The sequence below is a fragment of the Pagrus pagrus genome (genome assembly GCF_965226575.1).
Source record: "Pagrus pagrus genome assembly, chromosome: 1".
NCBI classification, from domain to species: Eukaryota; Metazoa; Chordata; class Actinopteri; order Spariformes; family Sparidae; genus Pagrus; species Pagrus pagrus.
Window position 1 is genome coordinate 24887017 of NC_140185.1, and position 25160 is coordinate 24912176.

At 39.4% G+C, this 25160-nt stretch overlaps 2 protein-coding genes across 2 annotated transcripts; both read left to right on the forward strand.

Moving 5' to 3' along the window:
• Positions 1–488: 488 nt before the first annotated feature.
• On the forward strand, positions 489–6395 carry slc38a8b (solute carrier family 38 member 8b; the record flags this gene model as incomplete). Its single annotated transcript, XM_084355974.1, has 10 exons — positions 489–677; positions 2013–2211; positions 4212–4368; positions 4444–4548; positions 4661–4718; positions 5245–5359; positions 5440–5587; positions 5677–5879; positions 6016–6067; positions 6293–6395. 10 exons carry the CDS (start codon positions 489–491, stop codon positions 6393–6395), a joined length of 1329 nt encoding a protein of 442 aa, XP_084212100.1.
• Positions 6396–13073: 6678 nt separating this feature from the next.
• cmtr2 (cap methyltransferase 2) lies at positions 13074–22629 on the forward strand. Its single transcript, XM_084357131.1, has 3 exons — positions 13074–13127; positions 17703–18959; positions 19286–22629. Exons 2-3 carry the CDS (start codon positions 17712–17714, stop codon positions 20321–20323), a joined length of 2286 nt encoding a protein of 761 aa, XP_084213257.1. The 5' UTR covers positions 13074–13127; positions 17703–17711; the 3' UTR covers positions 20324–22629.
• The last annotated feature ends 2531 nt before the right edge of the window (positions 22630–25160 follow it).

A 25160-nucleotide genomic window follows, 5' to 3' on the forward strand; every position in this document is an offset into this window, starting at 1 on the left:
CAGTCTATAGAGTCAGTTTTGTTGAGAGTGGGAATAACAGGGGTATATTTTTGCCCTGGATCTGCAAAGCAGGTTATTAGACAGAATTACAAAATGTATGCTTTTTAAAAAAAATATATGTAGATTCGTGGCTTATTTAGGGGAAGTCCACTTCAGTGTACCATCTTTTGTGTACCACCATGTGACAGACAAGCCTCAAAAGAAAAGGGAGGGAGAACACAAGCAAACATACTCACTTTAGTGACAAATGTGTCACCTCACAGTGAAATGTTTCGTTGTCCAAATGTCCAATAAGACCACGTGAGCAGCGTGTGAGTGAGCTATATATCTGGATGCTTTAGGACTCACCAGGTTTAGCTGTGAAGACACTCTGATGAATGAACTAAACATCCCCTGGACTACTTGTCAAACTTGTTGGAGAAGTCAGCGGTGGGCCTCTTTTTATCAGTCAGAGCTTCTTGTGTGAGTGTCGGAGCTGGTTCAGGATCATGGAGGAGTTGGCCAGGGAGAGCATCAGCCTGCTGGCCCGCTCTGCGTCTCACGCGGACCCACCTCGACTGGGCTCTTTTGGTGCAGTGTTCATCATGCTGAAGTCTGCATTGGGAGCTGGACTGCTCAACTTCCCCTGGGCTTTCCAGAAGGCGGGGGGAGTGAACACCGCAGTCAGTGTGGAGCTGGTGAGGACAGCAGAGTTTACTGTTTGTGCACTGTTCAGAAAAAAAGTGTTGAAGGCTTGAATGCATTAATTGGGAAAAATTACCTTGAAATGTCTTCATTATATTGAATATATTGTTACTCAGAGGTTTCTGGAGGTCAGTCAGCCTGTAGACAGAGTATGTATAGACTCACAGCCCTTCATCACTCCCTGGTGTGAAAGAGGCTCATCTCTTTCACAGGTGAGCTCTAATGAAGCTTCCAGTTTAGGCGACCTCAACTTTTCTTGCACTGCATCTGTTGACTGCCACAAAGTGTCCTGTGGATGGATTTCCATGCAGGCTTTCCAAGAAGGGCATAGGGGCCAAAGTCATCAGGGGCCTCCCAAGAAGGAGCCTCGTTTTCTGAGTATCTGCTGATATCACACCTGTTCTTAATGTATTCCTGTTCATTCCTCAACAGCACAGCTCATAGGCTTACTTTGGCCACAGTTACATTAAAATTAAAACAGGTTAGGGAGTTAACATTAGAATAATCAGAACAACATTTGCTCTGAAAAACATAATTTACAACCCAGGTTTCTTTTGTCAATCTGTAAGGGCTGAAGCAATTAGCTGATTAATCAGTTAATTGATCGTTAAGCTGCAGTTGTTTTTATAGTTGACCAAAGGTTAAAGTCCATGTCAAACAGTTCCTTCAGCATTTGTCTGATTTTCAGAATCATTGCTGAAAAGATACATTAATTTAAAATTCACTACTGTGCCCCTGATGCATCACGTAATCTGCAAAGTGACTAATAACTAAAGTTATCAAATTAATCTAATGTTGTGAGTTAAAAGTACAATATTTGCCTCCAAACTGTCGTGGAGTGAAATTATAAAGTGGCAAAAAGTGGAAATACTCAAGTAAAGTACTTCAGAGTTGTACTTAAATCTAGTACTTGAGTAAATATACTTAGTTACAATCCATTGTGTTTCTGTCATATCAAACTAAAATTGTTTGTTGGACAAAGTTTGAATATGTATTGAGCTTTGGAAAGTTGTGATGTATTTATTAATATTTTCTGACAAATTATGAAACAAAGTGTAGATTAATAGATTAATGCAGAAAATAATCCTCAGATTATCTGATAATGAAAATAATGCTTTGTTGTCGCCTTTAGAAGTAATTTTTACAGCCTTTCTTCATCACTGAAAAGTTGCAAAAAGGCAGCAGATTAAACACCTCTGGTCATGAGGAGAAGGAGGACGGGGGCCTTGAGGTGCTCAGGACCCCACTGTCTAATTATCCATCCATGGCATGTGTGTTTATGTGAAATTGAAGATTAAGTTTGAAGTCGTCTCTTGGTGTCTGTGCAGGTTTCTCTGGTTTTCCTCATCAGTGGTTTGGTGATCCTCGGCTACGCCTCCTCCGTCAGCAGACAGAACACCTATCAGGACGTGGTGAGAGAGGTGTGTGGATCAGCTGTGGGTCAACTCTGTGAAGTCTGTTTCTGCTTCAACCTCTTCATGATATGTGTCGCCTTCCTGGTGGTGGTACAGGACCAGCTGGAGAAATGTAAGTGATGAATAAAGTTACTTTCATGGACTTCTCTGGCTGGTTTATGGGCTCAAACATTTGTTTAACCCTTTAAAAGAGGAAAGCATCTGTGTAATGTTTCCTCTTCCTCTAATATTGATTCTGGCTGCTTTACATTGCTGTGACTGACACATATTATTTGACAGATAATTACACAGCAACATCCAGGGCGACAGGGGTGTTTAGGGGTTAAGACATCGATTATAAACAGCAAAGGAACGGGTTCAAATTCACAAATTTGTTGCATCGCTCTCTCCCTCCTTTCCTCCTTTCATCTCAATACTATCACTATCTTAAAAGGCAAACAATTCTCAAAATGACAAAGAAAACAACAAAAACATGGCCCGTACTACAGGCAAGTCTTCCCTTCCTTTGAGAGCTCCAACTAATTGGAAGTATCAGTTCAAAACATTGTGGATCAAAGGTTATTTCTCAGCCATGCAAAATCCAAAACAAAAGGCTGGCAACAAAACCAGAGTAATCCACTCACAAAAAAGCTGGAAAACCTGGAAAACGGATGAAAAAAGGGCAAGAAAAGACAGAAAGGCAGGAAGTGGAAAGTAAAACATGACACATAAGGATAAACTTTCAACATAAAACAGGAAATCACAAAACCAAAACTCAGGGCCATGACAATTCTATCAGTTCCACAAAAATCAGCTACAATTATCAACAGAATGTGAAGAAATAACGTGATATTTTACATTTTGACATTATGAAGTCTGTGTATTGTGTTGCAGAAGTTAGCATGCTAACCAGCTAGTCCCAGCTCCTGTGTTCTCCGAACTCCTAGTCCAGACTGCCGACTACACAGCTAACGAGCTAGCAACAGATAGCAGTAATTCTAGTGATCCCCTATCCCCTATTTATTTTGAATATGATTTCAGCGATTGGCCCATTTCTGCACGTTTAAGCATTGAAATTAGTTCATTTGTAGAAGGTATTAAAAAGTCTTAAACATTTACTTTTCTTTGTTGTAGACCATCATAGTAGTTATACTATGTTTTCACCTGAATAAAGGTGAGATTGTTGATCCACAGTGGATTTTGAGTTCACGAGGCCGCCCTCAGTCAGATTATGTCTAATAATGTCTTATTTAAAGTGTCAAGGTAATCAAAAACTTAGTTGAACTTTTAATTGGTTAATCTATCAATCCCGTTTATGCAGCTTCAGGTCACAGTCACTTGATTAATTAAGTAATTAGGAATTATTGTATTGGAGGTGATATAATAATAAATAATTGTGGGCTGTATTGCTGCTATTGGCTTTCCATCAGACTTGAAACAGGTATTAAATTAGACATGTGGTGTGAAAACAGTCTCATGAAGAGGGACAGGAAAGGAAGGGAATAATAATCGAATGTTTCACCTCAATGTCAAATTCAACCTAATATTATTTTATTTTATCTTACTTTATTGGTTGTTGTTTGTCTGTCGCATTTTTCCAGCTTACAACACTTTTCTTTTACTTTTTCCCAGTTCCCCTTCTGGCTGTTTCTAAACCACTCACCCTCATGTGCTTCCCAACACACTCACACCTACGCCAACAGGAAATCAACAGACACACAGCCATAACATTCACGAACGCACATAATGACATTATTCCTTTTGTCATTTTGTCCATCTGAAACTGTCCAAATCCCTTTAATGTTTTTGCTCTGTTCCAATTTTAAACAAAAGCGTTTGATTGGATTTACAACACACCCCTCCCCCCGTAAAAAAACCCCAAACATTTGATCCAGAAACTCTGCACAGGGCACCGTGCAGATGGAGCAGCTGGCGAGATATCCTCAAGGACGAAGGAATGTTTTCACTATCCTTTATGTTCATCAAAGCGTGGATCTTGCCATTAAAACATCATAAACAACGTTTTTTTACTGTAAATGAATCTTTTGTAAATATAGATGACCTGGTAGTCTGTGTTGTCGCCTTCATGTTGCAGCAGATAAATCACATTCATTTTGACTTGTTCTTCTCCAGTGTGTATTTCTTTATACGAGACTGTGACCGGGTCGTCTGAGGCAGAGATGCCCTATCACTGGTACACCGACCAGCGATTTGCCCTCTTCGTCATGTGCCTCATCATCATCCTGCCCCTGTCCATCCCAAAAGAAATCGGCATCCAGAAATACACGAGGTACACAGCACTTATCTGTGTTTCTGGAGTGACATCCAGCTTGTATGTGATTTAACTGTTTTCTCCTCATATCAGTGTGTTGGGGACGCTGGCTGCTTCATATCTGTGTGTGGCGGTGATTGTCAAGTATTACCTGATGGAGAGCCACACTGTTATAATAACACCAGAGCACAGCCAAGGGTCAGTAACACTGTTTTTAATAGACGCATGTGTGTTTTTACCATCAGCTACTTATTTTATCCCGTTGTTCTGTGTGCATCACTAATGTGTGTGTGTGTTGTGTGTTTTTCAGTGTCGGTTCGTGGGCTTCAATGTTCAGTGTTGTGCCGACCATCTGCTTTGGTTTCCAGGTAGGATCAGACTTGATGTGACTAGAAGCTGTTGAATAGGGAGGTACTATCGCCCATTCAAGAAAACACAGCAAGACTCTCGCAGAAGACCACATCTATAATGCATTACTGGGTCGTTGATAGTTTGAATTAATTTAAAAAACATGAAACATTGATGAATATAATCAGATGTATTTAGATGGCTGGTATCTATGAATGAGTAAAATTTGATGTGGATCCTAATAAAACTATTATCTCTCCGTCACACCGTAGAGATTTATGATTCCATCTGCATTGACTTGTTGTCCTTGTGGTTGGCCTTAATTATGGGTAAGCAGTCATGTGTGGCTTAAAATTTAGAGTGACACAGGTCTATTGAGTGTGATGTTGGATTAGGCTTGATTGAATTAAAAGGAACTGTTGGGCCTAGGCAGAGGTATGCGCTCTGCAGCTCCTGTTTACATACACAGTTACCTTGGCGTGTACAGCTACAGCAGATCAATCCAAATATTCCCATAAAATATCGTGTGTGTGTGTGTGTTTTCAGTGCCATGAAGCTTGTATAGCCATCTATAGCAGCATGGAGAACAAGAAGCTCTCCCACTGGGTGATCATCTCTGTGCTCTCCATGTTTTTCTGCTTACTCATCTACACTCTGACCGGTGAGTTCACCTCCGTAGATCTCAGTACATCATGTGTTAACTCGAGAGCTCCTAATCACATCCACCCTCTCCGTCTCCAGGTGTGTACGGCTTCATGACGTTTGGACGAGACGTCGCCTCTGATATTTTGATGTCATATCCAGGAAACGATGTGGTCATGATCATTTCCAGGCTGCTTTTTGGAATATCAATCATCACCATCTATCCTATTATTCTTCTTCTGGGGAGGTGAGCGACACCCGAGTTGAACTGTGTTGTTTGAGTTTATGTTTTAACACCTAACTCTGTGTCTCTGTGTTTGTGTGTGTCTGGGACAGATCTGTCATCCTGAACTTGATGCTGCGCGTTCAAAGACGTCGCCGAGGAATCGTCACTCATTCGTTTGAGAGTCGCTGCAGAGTCGTTCTCACTGTGATCTGGATAGCCGTCACTCTTCTCATCGCCATGTTTGTCCCTGACATGGGTGAGGTCATCAGTGTCATCGGAGGAATCAGCGCCTTCTTCATCTTTATTTTTCCAGGTATGTAAACAACCTTGACTTTAATATATGTGTATCTGTATGTGCTATCTTACATCTAGCTTGTCTGTCACTTCAAATTGGACTAAGTCAAATAAATAAATGTTGTCTGATAGGTTTGTGTGTTCATGTATTGCAGGTCTTTGCTTAGTGTTCACAATGCAAACTGAATCTGTGAATCCAAAAGTCAGGTGAGTGTGAAGTATTTATTTTAAAATTCCCTTTCTTGGTAACACTTAATTTTTACGGGATACAATATCTGAATTATTGCCTGATAATTTCCAAGAAATAACCATAAGAACTAAGTAGTTCTGGCCAATTAAAGGGAAAATAGAGATAGAGTTCAACTGGTACACATCCACTTTCTAATTGCTAATGTAACTTCTGTACTGGTCTCTCTCTTGATATCCCTGCAGGGCGGTTTTAACAGTCTGGGGAGTCATAACCATCGTAGTCGGAGCCTTCATCTTTGGACAGAGCACAACCATCGCTATCATGGAGCTGGCCCAAAAATTCTGAACTTCTCCCCATAATCACGACTATCTGCAGCAGCTGCTTCACTGTGAACTCTGAGCGGTTTGTGACGCTTGCCACTTTTGCACAACAGAAAGTTGCTTTTCTTTAAAGGTGGTTTTTAGTTGTATTTCTTATCAGGGTCATCCAGGACCTGGATATAAAATATATTTACTATGTGAGAATGTGATGTTTTTCTTTGTTAGATGCGCATGGACAATTATATAATGTCAAAGAGAATAATGTCAGAACTTTGTTAAGTGTGTGCAGAACAAAATATTTATGTCTGAATGTGTGAATCTGTTTTATTTGGTATGTCAATTATATAATATATTAAATGAGAAATCACAAAGTGTTGCCTTTGAGTCTTACACTACCAGGGGGCAGTATTGGACCACTGAAGCATTATTTATTTATCTATCTGTGTAGTTGCTTCATGTACATTATGAGTAGAAGTGCATATTGGCAGCACAGATAAGAGAAAACACAGGTCTTATCAGTGTTATTATGGCCCCAGGGATTATTTTGACAACACTGCCATGTTTAAATCAACTAAACAAGACAATATTCTTTTTTTAATATAACCAGATGGGTTTTACGCCCTTGAAATACATGTTTAGATCTACCAGATGATAATATGAGTGAATGATATTAAGATTTTTTTCTTTTAAATACATGATTCTTATCCTTCCTCTGCATTTTTCCATCTCCTTCTCCACCGACCTCCACATGGCCTGAATCATTTGAGCGATATTAATCTGCAGCTTTCATTGAGCACAGATTGATGACCGAGCCATGCTGAATATCGCTGTTTATTGTTTATTGACTTCAACCTTAAAGGAGTTATGGCACACTGCCTGTGAGCGTGCACGTGCTCCCATGCGTGTGAGTGTAGAAGTGAGTAATGATTTACAGTAAATCCAGAAAATGGCTGCTGTATATGTGCCTGGAGGGGGGGATGCTTAACTTCATTCAAAAATAGACCATCTAGAAGCACACAGTGGCTCCTTATTGACGCTTCAGTTATGTAATGGGTTTATTTCATCTCGTGCAGCGTGAATGTCCTTAAGGGAAAACCTCAAAATGTTATACTCTACTTGTGTTTAGCCCGTGGGATTATATTTCAACCTGCTGGCCAAATGACTAAATCCACTAAATGCAGGGAAAAATCCTTAAAAATATCGCAAAAGAAATTCCTTCTTGGATCCTACAGCTGCACTCAGTCAAAATTAGTCCATAGATTTGTAAAAGCAACTGAGCAGTCCTGGATAATACAGCTAGCATGCAGCTACCATGAGTTTAGGACTTCAGATCTCTGTCTGTGTAAGCCACAGACTTCAATGCCTCCAACCTGTCTCAAATATGACTATGTCAGCTTTTGTTTTATTTCATACCAAAATAGAAACACAAAAACTAAGAGTCTACAGCCACGCTAGTTGCCCTGTGAAGCTGTATTGAGCTAATGCAAACATGTGCACAGTGACAAAGATGTCATTTATATACATGATGGAAGTCACTCTTCAACACAAGGCGACGCCCTTGGTGACAATGCTAGCTCCTATTTAGCAGGTATAATATTTACCATGTTCACCATCTTAGTTTAGTTTCGTGTTTGCTAATTAGCTATATGCTTTAGTGCCACTTACAGCAGAAATAGAAAATGTAAACCTAACTAAAACCAAACTTAAACAACCTTGTGTTTCCCTGTGGTATCAATGTAAAGACAGCTTTAGCAACATTGCTACCGTTAGCAGCTTGGCTACTGCACAAAGCAAAAAACAACTGTGAGAACACAACACTGGCACTCTCCATCGAGTGAATGCCCATCTGTTCACTTTTGTTTTACCTTGGTTTCTTTCCCTCTTTGCCTTCTTTGCCTCCTCTATCAGCCGTTCTTTTTCTTTTGCAAAGTTTCCCAAGTTACTGTAGTTGACCAGGGAAAACAATGCCTCTTCCTGTTTTGGTTGCTTAATGGCAGACGCGCTTCCTTTGTTGTCGTAATGTGACCTAGTGAAGGCGACTTACCGCAACCAATCTATATGTGGATGATGTCATTTTTCTGCAGCCATTACACTGTGCAAGCAATATTTACCTCAGAATGCTCACCAGTGTCTGGAGGAGTCATCCTCTGAATGCCATGGACATGTGTACACATTTTCAAGGGTATCCATCCAATAGCTGTTGAGGTATTTCAGCCTGTACCAGAGTGGTGGACCAACCGACCGACACTACCATCCCTAGAGCCACGAGCGTGCCTGAAAAACATCCATTATCCTCTGCATTAGATTATCTTTTCATTTTCCTCTGCCTCTGAAAAATTATTTCCAGTCCTCATTATTATGCTGTCCCCTGTAGCTACTTTGTTATTGAAAGATTACTTGTAATGTAGGCCTCTCGCAGTCCTAATTAATGAAATGGCAATTTGTAGCAAAATCCCTTTTAAATGTTAATTGTTCATGATAAGAGCATCAGCAAAATTCCTGAATGAAAAGGGACGGCTGCTGTGTTTCCTCTTACTGTGTCTGTGAGTGTGGTTTCTTTCATTGTCGCCGTCACACTGATTGAAATCTGCCTACCTTTTGTTTTCAGAATGAAAAAAAAAACCTTTTTGCTCCTTTTTAATTTGCAGATTGCAAACTGGGAGTTTTTGGACTGTCTGTCTCATTACCTAATGAGAAGATGTACGTTACTGTACACTGTTGTGACTGTGTGCTAAGAACAGATTACTGTATGTATGGCGTGGTTGTGTGCAATTATGTGTATGACCTTGTTTTCTATGCATCAAGGTTATGACCAGCAGGCTGAGATCATCATGATGGAGATAACATGCATCCATCACGTTTGCTGCCCAGGCCTTTATTGAAGTGGTGACAGCAGATTTTTGACCTCTGGGCCAAATTCTGTGGGATAATAGCTGCTGTGGCAATGAGTGCAGGTGAAGGAGAGGCCTCTGTCACCTTGTGTGAGTGCAGCAGAGCAGGATCACATTGAATCCTGTGTGTGATACTGAAAGAGCACTATTGTTTTCCTGGCTATTGTACAACAGCCTTTAAATGTTTTAACAGTGTATCTGCTTTACTTCTGAGATGATTTTGTTTGCAAATAAGCCAAAATGACAAAATAAAGGATTCAATTGTAGGCTGATAAATATCCTTTTATAGCTGATCTACTTTAGATCAATTTATTGATTCATCTCTGGTCATATTTGATGCAATCAGAACAATGTGTGCTCATGTTTCGTGAAGTGTGTGTAAAAATGACTTTTTAAGCACTCTAATAGATGTAATTGCTATAAAAAATAAAATTTCTTTAACCATAGAGGGAAATACAGACAAACTGAGAGACTGCTGCCAGCTGAAACATAAGAGGAAAATTGTCAGATTCGCAAAGAAATTTGAATAATTACATTTACTACAGTAGTTAGATATGGTGTGTGTACTCAAAGCCAAAGACGTGATTCAGAATTAATCCTGTCACTGCATTCACATATTAGATTATGATAAACAATGAAAAATAGAAAACAGCAGTAAGACTGCATAATACATTTATTCTCCCCGTCACATGCAATTATGCTTCATTTGCACACTTTGCCTCATCTCTCCATCCAGTAACAGCATTATAGTGATGACTACATCTGTTTGGTAATAAAAAGCCTTCAGACAAAAAAACATCAGCAAATTATAGACCACAGCAACATTTTTTGGCGACTCACTGTTATTACTTGGATAACTTTTCATAGTTAAAGGTGTTATTGATAACAATCAGCCACAAAATGTGGCATTTCATCTCCCCCTTCCATTGTTTTCACGTCAAAACACAGCTGTTCGAATCACCTGCCCCTCAAGTGGTTGCTGGTTTGTTGCCCTAGCTAATGTTGCTAACGCTAGCTAGTTAACATTAGGCAGTAAGCTGGGCGCATACTGTAGAAATCAGCCATTCTTACATTTCTTTTTCACAAACTGGCAACTACCAAGACTGTCGATGCTGACAAAACGCAGATGCCACGTGATACCAACGGCGTTATACTCTTGGCTGACAATCATAATCTAAGGTTTCTAAGTAAAATAGATTTTATTCTGCACCCTTCTACAAGTTCAGTAGATGTATTTGTTTTTTTAAATGAGTTGTCTCCATAAAATGTTATCAATGCAACCTTTAAAGTCATTTCTCTGGTGTTGTGACGCTAAAAAAAAATGTATTCCACGTTTGACAGCAGCTTCTCTTAAAATGTAAGCTTATGGGGAAAAGTCTTTTTGGTTTTCTGTATACAGTCCACTGCAAAAGGACAGTGTCACTGGCTGAGTTTCTCAGTTTGTTATTGGAGACCTGAGTGAGATGAATGCTGGAGAGTGGCTGCCCTTTAGGAATAATATACCACATAGAGAATGGGCGCAGTCTGTCTCTCTTCACATTTGCAGAGCACATTTAATTTTGTTCAAAGTCACACATGACCTTTAAAACCCCAATCTCTTAAATATCAATAGTCATACATACAGTGTGCGGTTGCATTTGATTTGAATACTGTAAGCTCAGAGCTTTCCTCGTCCCCTTAAGGGCCTGTTTGTTATTTGTATTTTACATGACTGCCTTCACCACAAACTACTTCAGGAACGTCTCTGTCCGTCACAGTTTGGGATACTGCATGTGGACACTACTGGAGGAACATTAGGACAGAAATAGACAGATAACGCCGCAGTGTACACATTAATATTACAGGAGGTGCTCCTGTTATAGCAGTAAATCGGATGACAAAATGTTTACATCCACCACTTTTGGAATTCCTAATTGCACCTTGATATCCCAAAGGTCCATTATTTATGAATGAGACTCCCTCTGTGAGTGTCCTCTTTTTACTTAGTGGCATATTTCTTATCAAATCCTGTATTATCTTTGCATGCAGCATACAGTATGCAATCTATGTGAAGTATATTGGGAGGGGAGAAAAGGGAAAACAGAGATACAAACACTCTGTAAACCAGATTCAAACATGGCAAGAAGACACTATTTGTCAGTTACATCAGCTCACACTCTGAAGAGCTCTAATAATTACATAACATGATGACACAGATCAGTTCACTGTGGATAATCTGGCTGGAAAGATGCACACACAAGCAAATCCATTACAATAGATGGTTATACAGTTTATTTTGAGACTCAAAAAAATGAAAATCTGAATGCTATAACATGGATCTATACAGTCATTCTCTTGTTTGGAGCTACACATTGTTTTTTGTCTGAAAAAAAAAACTATGAAAGAGTCATAGCATTAAAATTATTATCATGGAGCATTAAACCAGATATGTACGTCATCATCTATGTTAATTAATCTACAAAAACAGTGAGTGAACAAGTAAACCACCAATTGTGGGGACAAATTAGTTGTTTTATATTTAACACGATAAATAGTCAGTAAATGGGGTTTGGTGCAGGTGTTTATGTTTATATTCAACTTATTTAAACCAATCAGCTTCAGAATACTCACTTTGTACAGTTTATGTTATCAATGTTTTTCCAAATATTTCTATACACAAGATACATTTTATTTTCAAACTCATTCACAGATCCACTCCTACTCAAGGAGTTGCAGGTCTTCATCCTTCCAAACATCGAAGGCTATTCATGTAAAAATATAGGCTAAATGAAATGTATGAAAGTAAAATGGACCTGCAAGTTGTTGCTACTAAATGGATCTTGATTGTTTTCTCAACACCATTATGCTGTTTGTCCTGTCCTGTGTAATGAACTCAGCAGCCTTGTGGGGACGCAAGTTGGACGTTAGGTTGTCAAACCTCCTTAAGTCCCTGTTTTTTCCAGCATACCACCAGAACCAACACATCTTTTACAATAGACCAGACAGACAACACTATATTAATTTGCATTAATTTTATTTTTCATTTTTATTATTATTATTTTTTACATTTGAGGGGAAAGCGGTAAAGTAAATTTAACTTCAAACCTAAGCTGCATGTCTGGTGTCATCAACAAATAAAAACAACTAGTTTGTCATTTACAACAATATAAGATTTTGATATCTTCACAGTTGATACACTCAAGCTACCTCTCATAAATCATTTTGTTAAACATTACTCTGGGTATGATTGTGATCTGCTGTTTGAAGACGGTTCAACTGCGGCTCACATAAACTAGCAAGAAAAACAGTTTGATGTCGCTGTTTTTGTCCATACATATACAAATGTATTAGGTTAATGACTTAAAACCATTAATTGATTGTTTTCGGTTAGTTTCTGTTGAATTATTCTTTTTTTTTTTTACATATGTGAACTGATTTAACCAAGCGGACATACAAATAACTAATCCTAAACTAGTGCTCATTTATAAGTATGTTTTTTATACTTTGAGCTTGTATTTATAACTGTAATTATTATAATTATGTCTCATTTGTATAGATAGTTTATACACATGCATCTTATCCCTGCTCCATATTCCAGTCCATATATTTACTCTGCATACTCTGTTTTTGTTTTTCTTTATTTATTATTGTTTTATTGTTATTTATATTCTATTTCATTTTTTTTTTTTTTTTTTTCATTTCCGCACCAAAAGATTTTCACACGGTTGTATTTGTACAATAAACAAGTTGAACCCTTGAGTCTAACAGGGTGTGTTACTCCTTTAACAGAAGCCCCGCCCTCTGGCTCATACGCATGCGCGGTGCAGTTCCGGGTCACATGAAAGTGTGGTTCCGGGCCCTGACAGCAGGACAGCAGCGACACTCCGGTGAGTTTCTGTTCAGTGTTTTCAGGCTGTTTGTGTGTCTGTTATCTACACACCAGTCCTCATACTGTACACCGAAGCAGATACTTTATTTCTGAGGGCTGATATCGGCTCAGTGTGTCAGAGAAATTCAGTATTTCCGGGTTTTTACCAACACAACACGGCCGTTAGCTCTGTGCAGTAGGAAGCGTCTCACTGCAGCTTCAGCTGAGGACAAACTTTGGTGGTTTCTGTTTTCAACAAGCAGCTATCATGTCACGACCATCACAGACCAAACATGCAGCTACATTTAGGCTATGTGTCTCATTAACAGAGCAGTAAAGCTCACAAATAAATAACATTAATCCTGTTTTCAGATTTTGTAAGCAGTTAAGGTTTTGTGCAGGAAAATACATTTTAAAGATCATTGACTGATTTTTTTAATGCCTAAACAAACTAAATGAACAATTTAATAAACTCTTTTTGTTTTCACGTCTGAATAAACAAACTGACCTTAAAGGACAACACAGTTTCATACTGTTTTACTTTGTTTACATTTGGCGGACCCTGCCACCATTCAAACAGTGTTGTGGGGACCACATTTTCCTCTGAGAACAGCTTGTTTATTCACTTATGGAAAAAACAAATGTTTGAGTTTGTATTATTACCTAATTAATATTGTAAATTAAAAAATGTAAAGTTTGAATGTATTCTACAAAACGACACAGTGCCCCTTTAAGGGGGAAAGCAGCGCAGTTCATAAAGTTGAATTTATTATTTTAAGGTGGAAAAACGTTGTCTGAATTTGTTATATACCTACAAGTAAAATATGTCACAAAACAGTGTTTTAATGAAATTGTTTAGGGCTGCAGAGATGCTCAGGCCTACAGAGCTTGTTCTCCAGATGTAATAAATCATGTATGTTTGGCAGAGACTGGGAGAAATGCCACATCATCATGATTTAGTTTTTCAATGTCAATGAAAATTGTGATGTTAAGTTTAATCATCCATTATAATCATGAATTATATCGCAATGGCAATATCTGTCAAAAAAATCACAATATAATATAAATAATACATAATAATACATTTTGACCATATCGTGCAGCCCTGATACAAAATATAAATGAACAAATACATTACAGTGTAAAATTATGGATAAAGCTACTCTACACCATATAATATATAGTGAAGTTTGCCCAACCTTAACCTGCAACATTACTTACACATACTGTAAACTCATCACTTACTATAATCAAAGGGATATTATACAGGCTATATTATTATATCTGAAATAAACCAACTACTTCTTGGTACTTTAAGTATCTAACTTTTTTATTGGACTTTTACTTGTAACAGAATATGTTTACGATGTTAAATTGCTACTTTTATTTAAGTCAATGATCTGAGAACTCCTTCCTCCACTGCTGACACGAGGCAGTAATTCAGTGGGAGATAATTCAATAGTGTAATCTGTCCTTCCAGATAATGAAAAATATGTCATATGGTTCGCAGTTCTCATGTCAATGTTTCCTCCACATTCATTCAGCAGTGGTGGACCACCACAGCAAAGAGCTTTACCACAACAATCGTCATGATCTAGATAAGAAAACAAACAAAAAAGACACAAACAAACATGAGGTCCCAGTACATGTAAGTAGCCCTTTAATCATGATCAAATAACTAAATGTTAACAATAGTGGTCCAATCACTCATAGCAGCAGAACCAAAATTAGGACCAACAAGACTGGATGCTGAACAAATACCAAAAATGACCCCTGCCCACACTGCTACAAAACAATTACAAAGGAGACATTGCATGTCGGTATGGATGATCAAAATCTGTTAGTTATCTAGAATTTTATGTAATTTGTTCATTTAAAATACAAAACATCTGACTGAGTGGGATAAAGACTTAAACGTCGATAATTTATATTAACTGCTGAGGCTATAAAATGTCAGAGTACCTTGAGCCTGGTGTCATCAACAAATGAACAAACAACTAGTTTGTCATTTACAATAATATAAGATTTTGATATCTCCACAGTTGATACACTCAAGCTACTTCTCATAAATCATTTTGTTAAACATTACTCTGGGTATGATCTGCTGTTTGAAGATGGTTCAACTGCTGCTCACATAAACTAACACGAAAAACAGTTTGATGTCGCTGTTTTTCTCCATACAAGATATAAATGTATTTCGTAATTTACTTAAAACCATTGATTGATTGTTTTCGATTAGTTTTCTGTTGACTTATTGTTTCGTTACATATTTGAACTCACTGAAGCTGACATACATATAACTAATCCTAAACTAGTGCTAATTTATAAACATGTTTTTTATACTTTGAGCTTGTATTTATGATAAAACTGAGGTCTTACAGATTCCCCCAGCAAATCTGAAATGATTAGTTTAGATCTAATAAATAGAATTAGTAATTAAGTATCTAAAGTTATCTAAAATCTCTTTATCACCTCCCTTAATCTCTTGTATGGATAAAACATTAACATCAGGCTGTTTTTCTCTCTTGTGTATTTTAACGTTGACAAACAGAGCAGCGCAGTCGACTTTCATACACAGAAGCAGTGCTTAACAACAGTTTGATTTATGAGGAATAATTGATGAATGTGCATCCATTAGCTATACACCATATATTGCCTTTCACTGCGGACTAATCAAGAAATGACCCAGAAATCCGTTCTCCTGCCCAGTGTTGTCATCTAAATCACGTGCACGCCAGCAGAGGATTAGCTCTGGGGTTAATTTGATTCTGACTGTAAATCTTATTTGTGTCATCAATTAGAAATCTCTCAATAATTACATGAAGTGTTATGAACTTATTTTTAGCACACCCCGATGGTCTAGTAAAAGGTCATACTATCATCATCATCATCATCATCATCATCATCATCACCACAGATTGATCTGAATATACTGACCTCCTGCATCAGTGGTAAACAGACACAATGTTGCTTTTTGATTAAACCACACATCTCAAAATTTGGCTTGAGATAGGGCTGCATGATTAAACAGAAATGTTATCGAAATCGCAGTGTGACCAAGTGCAATATCCAAAAGTGCAGGAGCTGCAGTTTCTTTGATGGGAGTAAAATCTGTCACATTGTACCGCTATGAATAAAGCATTGTGCTGATGCAGAGATTCACACCCTACAAATCATATTCATATTCCAGATGTAAGGGAACATGCTTGTTTAGTACAGACCCAATGTAATTTAAAAAATGTTTTATTAATTCTTTTAACATATTGTTCATTTCTAGTTGTGGAGAAGTCTCACTCATTTTGGATATCGTTATATCATTATCTGGCACAAGTGCTGCATTACTGTAAAGTGGTGTTATTTTCTGAACTTATCGGACTGTTCTACTTGTTCTAACACTTGTCTTTACCCGCTTATTCATTATATCAACATAACTGATGATTATTTAGCAAAAATGTAATTGTGTTAATAATTTGTGAAAGTACCAACTCTACAATATTGTTGCAGTATTGGTCAAAAATATTATGATATTTTCTTTTGTCACGCAATCCGTGCATTTATAAAGTCCAAGATATATATTATGTATCACTTTACATTCTTCTGAGGACATTAAATCATTTAAAAACTCACTGGGTTATCTGAAAAATGAATTGTCACTGGTTGCAACAGTATGACATTTTCAAGGTATGATGGCCATCTCAGAAAATATCTGGGTTTCATGGTATCACGGAATAGGGTAGTATTTTTTTATTATAATAGTAGTTACAGTGACCTTTAAAAGATTGTTTTTGTTCAACCAAATTATAATTTTACAAAATACAATGCCCTGTCAGATATGAAACTTGATTTAAACATGAAATACATATATTTTAACACACTAATACAGTAGAATTTGATATCTCAGATAAGCAAATTAATCAGATTTTGTACTGCGGTACAGTATACTGTTGTAACCCTACTCATAAGGCAGAAAAATTAGTCTAAATCGTCCAAATAACTTGAAAAAAATATGCCAGTGTCTATTGAATTTTGTCATTTTTAAAAATGTTATTAGAAGAGACTGTGTGTTACCAGGATCCAACTGACCTCTTTTTAGGTTGTTTATTTTGGCAAATATTAAAATAATTACTCATTATATAAAAACCAAGACAGGCAACATTTTCCAAGCTACAGCAAGAGTTTGAATTGTTGATAAGATATGAAATATTCGAGTCTTATAAGAAGAGCCTGCATGCTGTAGTAGAGTTGGAGGAAATCTCTTGTTATTCTGAGCTCTGGCCTGGTGGAGTAATCACCAGTATTTACAGTCTGCTCTGTTACCTGAGGGCACCACATCACAATGAGTTGACATTAGTAATTCAACACCACTCATGCATGTAGAGAAAAATGAAGGGTTGCAGAGCGCGGCCCCTCGGTTTAATTCACTGTGAAATGTTCTGTTTGCAGATGTTTTTGTTAAGACTCTACCTGTGCTATTAGTGCAGGTCAGATAAACACTCAACAGTCTGGTGGATTGCATCAAAACAGACAATGGATCATACAGATGTGTTTTATTATCAGAGCATTCCTAACTCCTGTTGTTGTTCTGCTACAACAGGTGCAGAGGATGAGCTCAGGCCATGGGACAAGAAGGAAAGTCGGCAAGCAGCATATCACCAACATGGTGGCATTAGACCCTGAAACACAGACTGAGATTCATTCTCTTTTTAGTAAAGTAAAAACCTATGTGAAACCATCCAATGGGGAGTGGAGCCTCCCTGACCCAAACGTTGCTCTCAGACACTCTGCGGAGGAACACAGCCGGCTGCAGGCCTTGAAGGCGTCACTGAACGCCGTAAAGAACCAGCTCAGTGACAAGAATGTGCAGGTCTGGCATCAGCACACCAACTCCACCAATCGAGCCGGGAAGGTGATCGCTGCCGTGCGCTCTGCTGCCAACGCTGAGATCTGCACTCAGGCCTGGTGCAAGTTCTCTGAGATCCTAGGAACCTTTAATCTTCTTCCAGGGGAGGCTCTTCAAAATGGAGAGCTGAACACGATCCACCTGTGCGAAGCTCCAGGAGCCTTTATAACCGCTCTCAACCACTACGTCAAAACCAGCGAGTCCACTCGTTACTGTGACTGGAGCTGGGCCGCCAACACGCTCAACCCGTACCACGAGGCTAACGGTGGGAGCACAACGATCGCAGATGATCGGCTGATTGCTAACACGCTGCCCTGGTGGTTCTTCGGCTCGGACAACACAGGGAACATCATGAGCCAGAAGCATTTGCTAGAACTGCAGGCATTTGTGGCAAATATGCGTCGAGTTGATCTGGTGACCGCAGATGGTAGCTTTGACTGTCAGGAGAACCCAGACGAGCAGGAGGCGCTGGTGGCGTCACTGCACTACTGCGAGGTCACAGCTGCACTGCTGCTCCTGAGCCCTGGTGGCTCTTTCGTACTGAAAATGTTTACGCTGTATGAACACTCCTCTGTCTGCTTACTCTACCTGCTGAACTGCTGCTTCCGCTCTGTCAGCGTCTTCAAACCTGCCACCAGCAAGGCCGGCAACTCTGAGGTTTACGTCGTATGTCTCAACTATGACGGCAAGGAACCTGTGAGGCCGCTGCTCTCAAAACTGATACGTAACTACGGACCACATCTGGCTGACAGAGAGGCACTTTTCTCAAACTCACTTATCCCGGAGTCGTTTCAGAAGCAGCATGAAGAGGTGTGCTTGTACTTCCACGCACTGCAGGTGGAGACCATCACAGAAAACCTGCGACTGTTTGAAGGAATGAGCCCAGAGCAGAGGCAGCGGCTCGACAACATCAGGGACTGTACAGCTCAGGAATACCTGCAGCGCTTCCAGGTAGGAGCATGTCATGTAATTGAGCTTCAGAGTCCTTTATCTTTGAAACAGCAGTTGACAAAACACATTATTTCAGGTCCATTTGGTAGCTGAATGAGAGCTTTTCTTCGCATCACTTAATGGCCACAAAGGCTGCTCAAAATGACATTAAAATCACCAAATAAAGCCGAACCATGAAGCCAAATTTATGTCAGTGATTTGTTGTAGATATTCTCCATTGTCTCATTGCCTACACTTTATTATCCAAGCAAGATTTTAGAAGCTACAACTAACAGCATTTGTTTCAGAAAAAAACAAAAGAGCTTGATCAAGTGTCTCTGTCGTAGGTGAGCTTCCTTCCCCGGAGTCAATGGATCTCCCGCAACACGGTGAGTCCGGCCTGCTGCAGCGTCTCAGCGGGTCGACCTCTGGGACAGAGGAAGCAAACAGGCTCCTTCAACGAGAGGAGGGAATTGCAGACCCTGAGCTGGAGGGAGCGCATCGAGAGAGGTTGCTATGCCACCTGGATACATAGCCACCGCACAGAGGCCAGTGGGACGGGCTGCCTGCTGCAAGGACCACTGTCCGAGTGTCACCTGGACTCATGGTTTGTTATCGTCGGGGCTGCGCTGCCTGCAGTCAGAAACTCTCCATTCTGTGAAGGAGTATTGTTGAACCACTTGAATGAAGCCCTGATGGACACGGCAGTAGACTTGACTTGCCTACCCTCCTGTGATTCATGTCATGTCGCTTGCACGGCCTCCATCTTGTCAGATGTGGCGAGTCTGCGCGACTTCAGTGATGCCACCAAAAAAAAGAGGCAGTGTCTGGTGTTTGGCAGCCGCTCGGTGTGGGCCGCCAGTGAAAGCCAACTCGAGGATTTAGTCTTAATGTTTTCTGCAGAGCCTTCATTTCCTCAAAGAGGCTGTGTCACGCTGCACGACGGGGAGCCGCTTTACCAGCAGCAGCTCTTAGGTTGTGTTGTGTTTTCCCTGCAGACCCTGAACTCTGGGGATGCCCTGCTGCTGCCTGTGTTTTCTGCCTTCACCCGTGTCACGGCAGCTGTTGTGCTTTGCCTGCATGTCTGTTTTAACTCGGTCACATACAGGTGTCCGCAGCCCTCAGGCGTAATCGGGACAGTGCTCGTGTGTGTTGGATTCTGCCCTGAAGCTGCTGCACGATTACTCCCTGTTCTGACTGATGTCCATAACTGCATGGGTCAGTTAGGAGGAGAGGAGGGTGAAAATGTGCCGTCTGGGAGCGACAGACAGGTGCTGCAGTTTGTTCCTATGGAGGAAATGCTCACTGGAGGACTGACTGAGTTCCTGTGGACCATGAACTCTGAAATTATGCAACAGAAGCTGCATTTGCTCATGCAGTCATAGTGCAGCAGTTTAGCATTTAACTGCGACTTCAGAAGCTGTGTTATTATGTTACAGTCTGTTTTGTTCTTGTTGAATCAGCAGACTGTTTAACTTAATGAGCTTCCAGCAGTTAGTCACTGAATAATTTCTGTCTGCTGACATTTAAAGAGTACTCCACTGATTTAGCATTGCTCCTAATCATTGGCAGACTCACGATGGGTAATTATAAAAGGATTGAAAGTTTTTTTTTTTTATCTCTACACATTTGTTCTTCGTCAAAACCCGTCACCTGCATCACCCACAATGCGCGTCACCCGCTCTGTTCGAGCACAGATTTTGGTGTGTTATGCTAGTAGCGGCTGATGTAGCGTCAAGCAGAGACGAGGAGTGAGTTTTTTTTTCATTTTCAACCCTCGTAGTCGTAAGACCCAGCCATTGCTGACTCAGGTGACATCACTTGAGGCGGTTTATCAGACTTCATACTGCTCCCTCTGGAGACACAAAAAACCCTTTATACAACCTTTTCACACATGCAGTAAAACTCCTCAACGCCTGTAAACAGTGTAACGTGTAGAAACTGCAGACGGTGTTACACTTACTGCTGTCTTCTGCTCTTTACACATCATTTTCATGGCTTTTATTTATTATGGACTCTCCAGTTGGTGTGATGATGTATTGAGTATCTGTAAGAGATACCTCTGGGACATACTGTAATGATGTAGAAAAGAAAATGAATGACTTTTAAAGGATGATGTCATACATGCAAAGTATTAAAGGACATTTGGACACTACCTTTTAAGTTAGCATACTACTGTAATTTGTAATATTAGTTTAGACTGTAAAGCAACCATATAAAATAGTAACGAGTGTGACAGACACATCAGCATGGCCCATTTTATCTTATCGCAGATATTTCTATATCAGCTGATGAGTAACAAAACATAGCCTGTTCACCAGAACATGTATGTCACATGAAGTTAATTTTTGGAGGCCTTTTCATCAATTTTGTGATGATAGAAGTTTATTCCATGATGTATTTCACAAGAGAATGGAAGATAGATTAAAGTGCAGGTTATAGCCTGTCTTATAAAGACATTTTGAGGCTGATATTGATAGATGTGGATTTGGTTATTAAAGAATTGAGCCAAAGAAAAGCTCACTTCACTATTAAATAAATAGTTATTACATAAATAGTTACATGAATAAAGTGTGTGATATATAAATGAAACCATAATAAATAAAACTCACTTGAACTCACTCGCTTTTTTTTTTTTTTTTTTTCATTTTAGCATTTCCTCATGAACTCTTTTCTTCTCATTTCATTACGTCCCTTTTCACGACTGTGGCTTCACCTTTCAGTCAGTCACACATATCTTAAGATCAATTCCTGCTAGCATTTTTGGCCAGTTAGCTCCCGTTAGCTAGAGTAACAACAATGTCGAGAAAGAAGATTTATTAGATTATTTCACATATTGTTGGTTCATTTTTACATTCTACCCAGTTTTTTCATGTGATGATTTATTTTGTGTTGCCTTCTTACCAAATTTTTACATTTCAACATGGAACATGGACATTTGAGATTTTAGAGTTGAAAAGTACTCTCGAACTGAGCAATGGTGACACAGTTTCTGAAGGACAAATATGCTGATTAATCTCTGATAAGCTAAAATCAGCCCATAATATCTACCACGCAGATGTGCCAGTTGGGTTTCCATGCAGACATGCAGATTGTGATATCAAATAAGGTCAGCCTTCACCACTTAGGTCTCCAAAACATTATTATTATTATTTCAGTTCAAACAAAATGTATCTGTGCTATATCCAAATCTTTTGACAACCTGCAGGCGGGAACAACTGTCTGATGATGCAAGCTTGGAGTGCATGAAAATGAAAATTACTTTCAGTTCTTGATCAGCAGAACTCATCCGTGACTAAATTCACTGAGGATTTTAGGGAGGCAGAATAAACAGTCCAACCCTCAGAACCAAACCTCCTGTCAGTCACAGATGGTTTGTGTTGAAACCCACATCATAAACACCCTGGAGTTTTACCCTGAAAGTGCCTGTCGTGTTGTACAACACATTATTTATTTCATCCCAGGATGTTAGGGATCTTTTTGTCTGAGTGCCATCTTGCAGCTTATCGCCAACTTAATGTTAAGCAATTACAATTTCTCTGTTATGTGTCCAGTGAGAAAAACCTTAATATCTACATATAAAATGACAGCCTGTGTGCACTAAAGTGTTTTATATACTGCATGAGCTATTCAACGAGGGAGCTGTTTGAGAAAGACATATATTAGCTTCAATAAAGACATGCTGCATTTGTTTACTGGAAGTTTTTTGTTACCGCCTTATAATCAATATAATGCCACTGGAGTTTATTTTCTTACATTCTTACTAAAAGAATAAAAATGCACACTGACAAATGACATAAAGTCTTAAGTTTTCATTTCACTGAGACAGCAGAAAGACACTGTTTCAGAAACAAAACTACCACTTGCCAGCTGTCAGGTCACACTTTGTTCATTTCACACTAGAAAGCGACAGAGAGATGGATGACAACTGGATTGACAGCTTTGCTCTCCTCAGATCCACAGCTGGAGAAAACTTTTATTGATCCGATACTTCTCTCAAGCAATTCCTGAATTCTTACAACTGATTGGACTCAAATAACTTCTGACCTGAAGGTGTTACCAGAGGAAATATTTTATATTCTGTACAACGATCAGATGAAGACACTGCAGACTCAGTTCGTCTGGCTCAGCGCCAATTATCCAAAAGTAATGCTTGCCCGAACTGACTCGTGGCAATAAAATGCAGATAATAAACCCAAAATCTACCCAAATTAAACAAAACAAAACATCTGACATGACAACAGAATAATTACAGAGAGGATCAGAGGTGCAGGAAGATGATTGTGCATCTCTTTGTGTGATTGCATTAATAATTGTCCATTTATGCAAATCACAACTGTCCTGCGTCACCTGCAGTGCCAAGTTTCCATGTCAGTTCCCCAGTCCTACTTTCTTCTCGTGTTTTGTGTTCCTCAAGTTTTATTACGTCTTCCTGCCTACCTCTGTGTCACCACTTTGCAAACGTTAAGACGTTCTAGTGAGTTTTAGGGTGAGCTTGATACGTAGTGACGCATGTGGTGGTGGGAGTGTTGTGGGACTGTTTGCTAATGTACTCATATGTATGGCGGTATTCATTCACTACAGCACGAGAAATAGTGTGATTATATTCTGCGTATCTGTTGATGTCAGATAACTGATGCGCTGACGTCGTATCTCAGCTTCTTTACATTGTGTAACATGCATTGGTAGATTTTGTGATTGGTACAGTGCCTGCAGACGGAGCCGATGTTTGTATTTCTATTACACAGAACTCTCCGTATCTGAACGAGGAGAAGAAGCCGTGCAGAATCTCCTGCAGCATGCCTTCACTTGCAGCACCTGCTAATGACAAACTGACCAGATGTTTAGATGAAAATGATCCAGCCTGCAGGTGGTTCACAAGGAGGTCACAGACAACGCTCTATCTGTGTTAGTGAGGTAATAATAAAACTAACCAGTATTAACATTAACCCTGCATACCAACAGTAATCACTGTTACAGAGTGTTTGGTGAGTAACCCATGACCCTCCTCCCCCTGAAATCTTCTGGAGTCCCTGCCCACCTTATCCATCAGGACAGATAACTCCATAAAGAGGTCGTCCTGTCTGCTCGTGAACTTGCAGAGAGCAGGATACTGGAGACAGCTTTTACCACCAAACAGCCCAAGTGAAGAAAAACGTTTGAAGTAAAGAAAGAGGCAAAGACGAGCTGCCTCATCGTGCAGGTGTGGTGAAGAAGAGAGGAGAGAGGGGATTGCTAAGTGCTAGACGGACAGGAGGATGGCTAAAACGACGACATATACTCATTGCAAAAATGATTGAGAATAGTTAATATTAACAATTCAACTAGATGCAGTCCTGCTTTTTAATGCTTTTAATGACGTACTTCTGTTTTACCTGTATTCAGTTCACACATCGTGGTTTTAAGGTAGCGCGGCAACACTTGTGTTTTTCCTGTCAAAATATTAAAACGATCCATACAAAACACGATCGAAACTCTCGTCTTAGTGGCTCAAAAGAGAGATGAACCTGTAATCTGTTGCCATTTCCTTTGTCGTCAACTTTTCGTCTTTGGTACAGTACAGATATAGGTTAATGTTGTGGGTCACCCCCTCATTACTCAAAAATAAAGGTTACTTGGAGGGTTTTCATTCGTCAGTTTAATACCTCTGGAGTTTCTGCTTTTGTGGTTTTTGTGGATTACAGTTGAAAAGTGGATCAGAGAGTAAATCAGTAAGTCATCGTCCACTAATCCTTCTCCCTGTTTGTCTGACTCCAGTGACACCACCGCCCACAAAAACAATTCAAATCCGACGGATTCAGACAATTTGAAGATTTGGGGAGATTTTTATTATTATTATTATTATTATTATTATTATTATTATTATTATTATTATTTAATCATTCTTCACATGCAAAACAGTAAGATAAAGCATATGACTGCTGTGTACAGTACTTTAAAATGGTGAGGTGTGATAAGAAGAAATTGTGTGTGAGACAGTGTGTGTGATTGGGTTGTATTGTGCGCCAGGAATTTAATCTGTCCTCAGTGCATTATTCTTCTGTCACCAATCTGTCCTCTCCAAATACTGAACGAGCACACACACATACACACACATCCACACACTGATGCTGACTACAGTCCAATCCGTGTGGATGATCAGATGGTGAACTTGTGAACTCATCTGTTATGAACTCATCAATCTATTCACCTTTTCCATGTTGACATAGTTTTAAGGTTAAT

What these genes read in the sequence shown, in the direction of transcription:
- cmtr2 (XM_084357131.1), top strand. Translation starts at nt 17,712, where the DNA reads ATGAGCTCAGGCCATGGGACAAGAAGGAAAGTCGGCAAGCAGCATATC. An exon ending in AATACCTGCAGCGCTTCCAG is followed by an intron (nt 18,960 to 19,285) that starts GTAGGAGCATGT and finishes TCTCTGTCGTAG; the next exon opens with GTGAGCTTCCTTCCCCGGAG.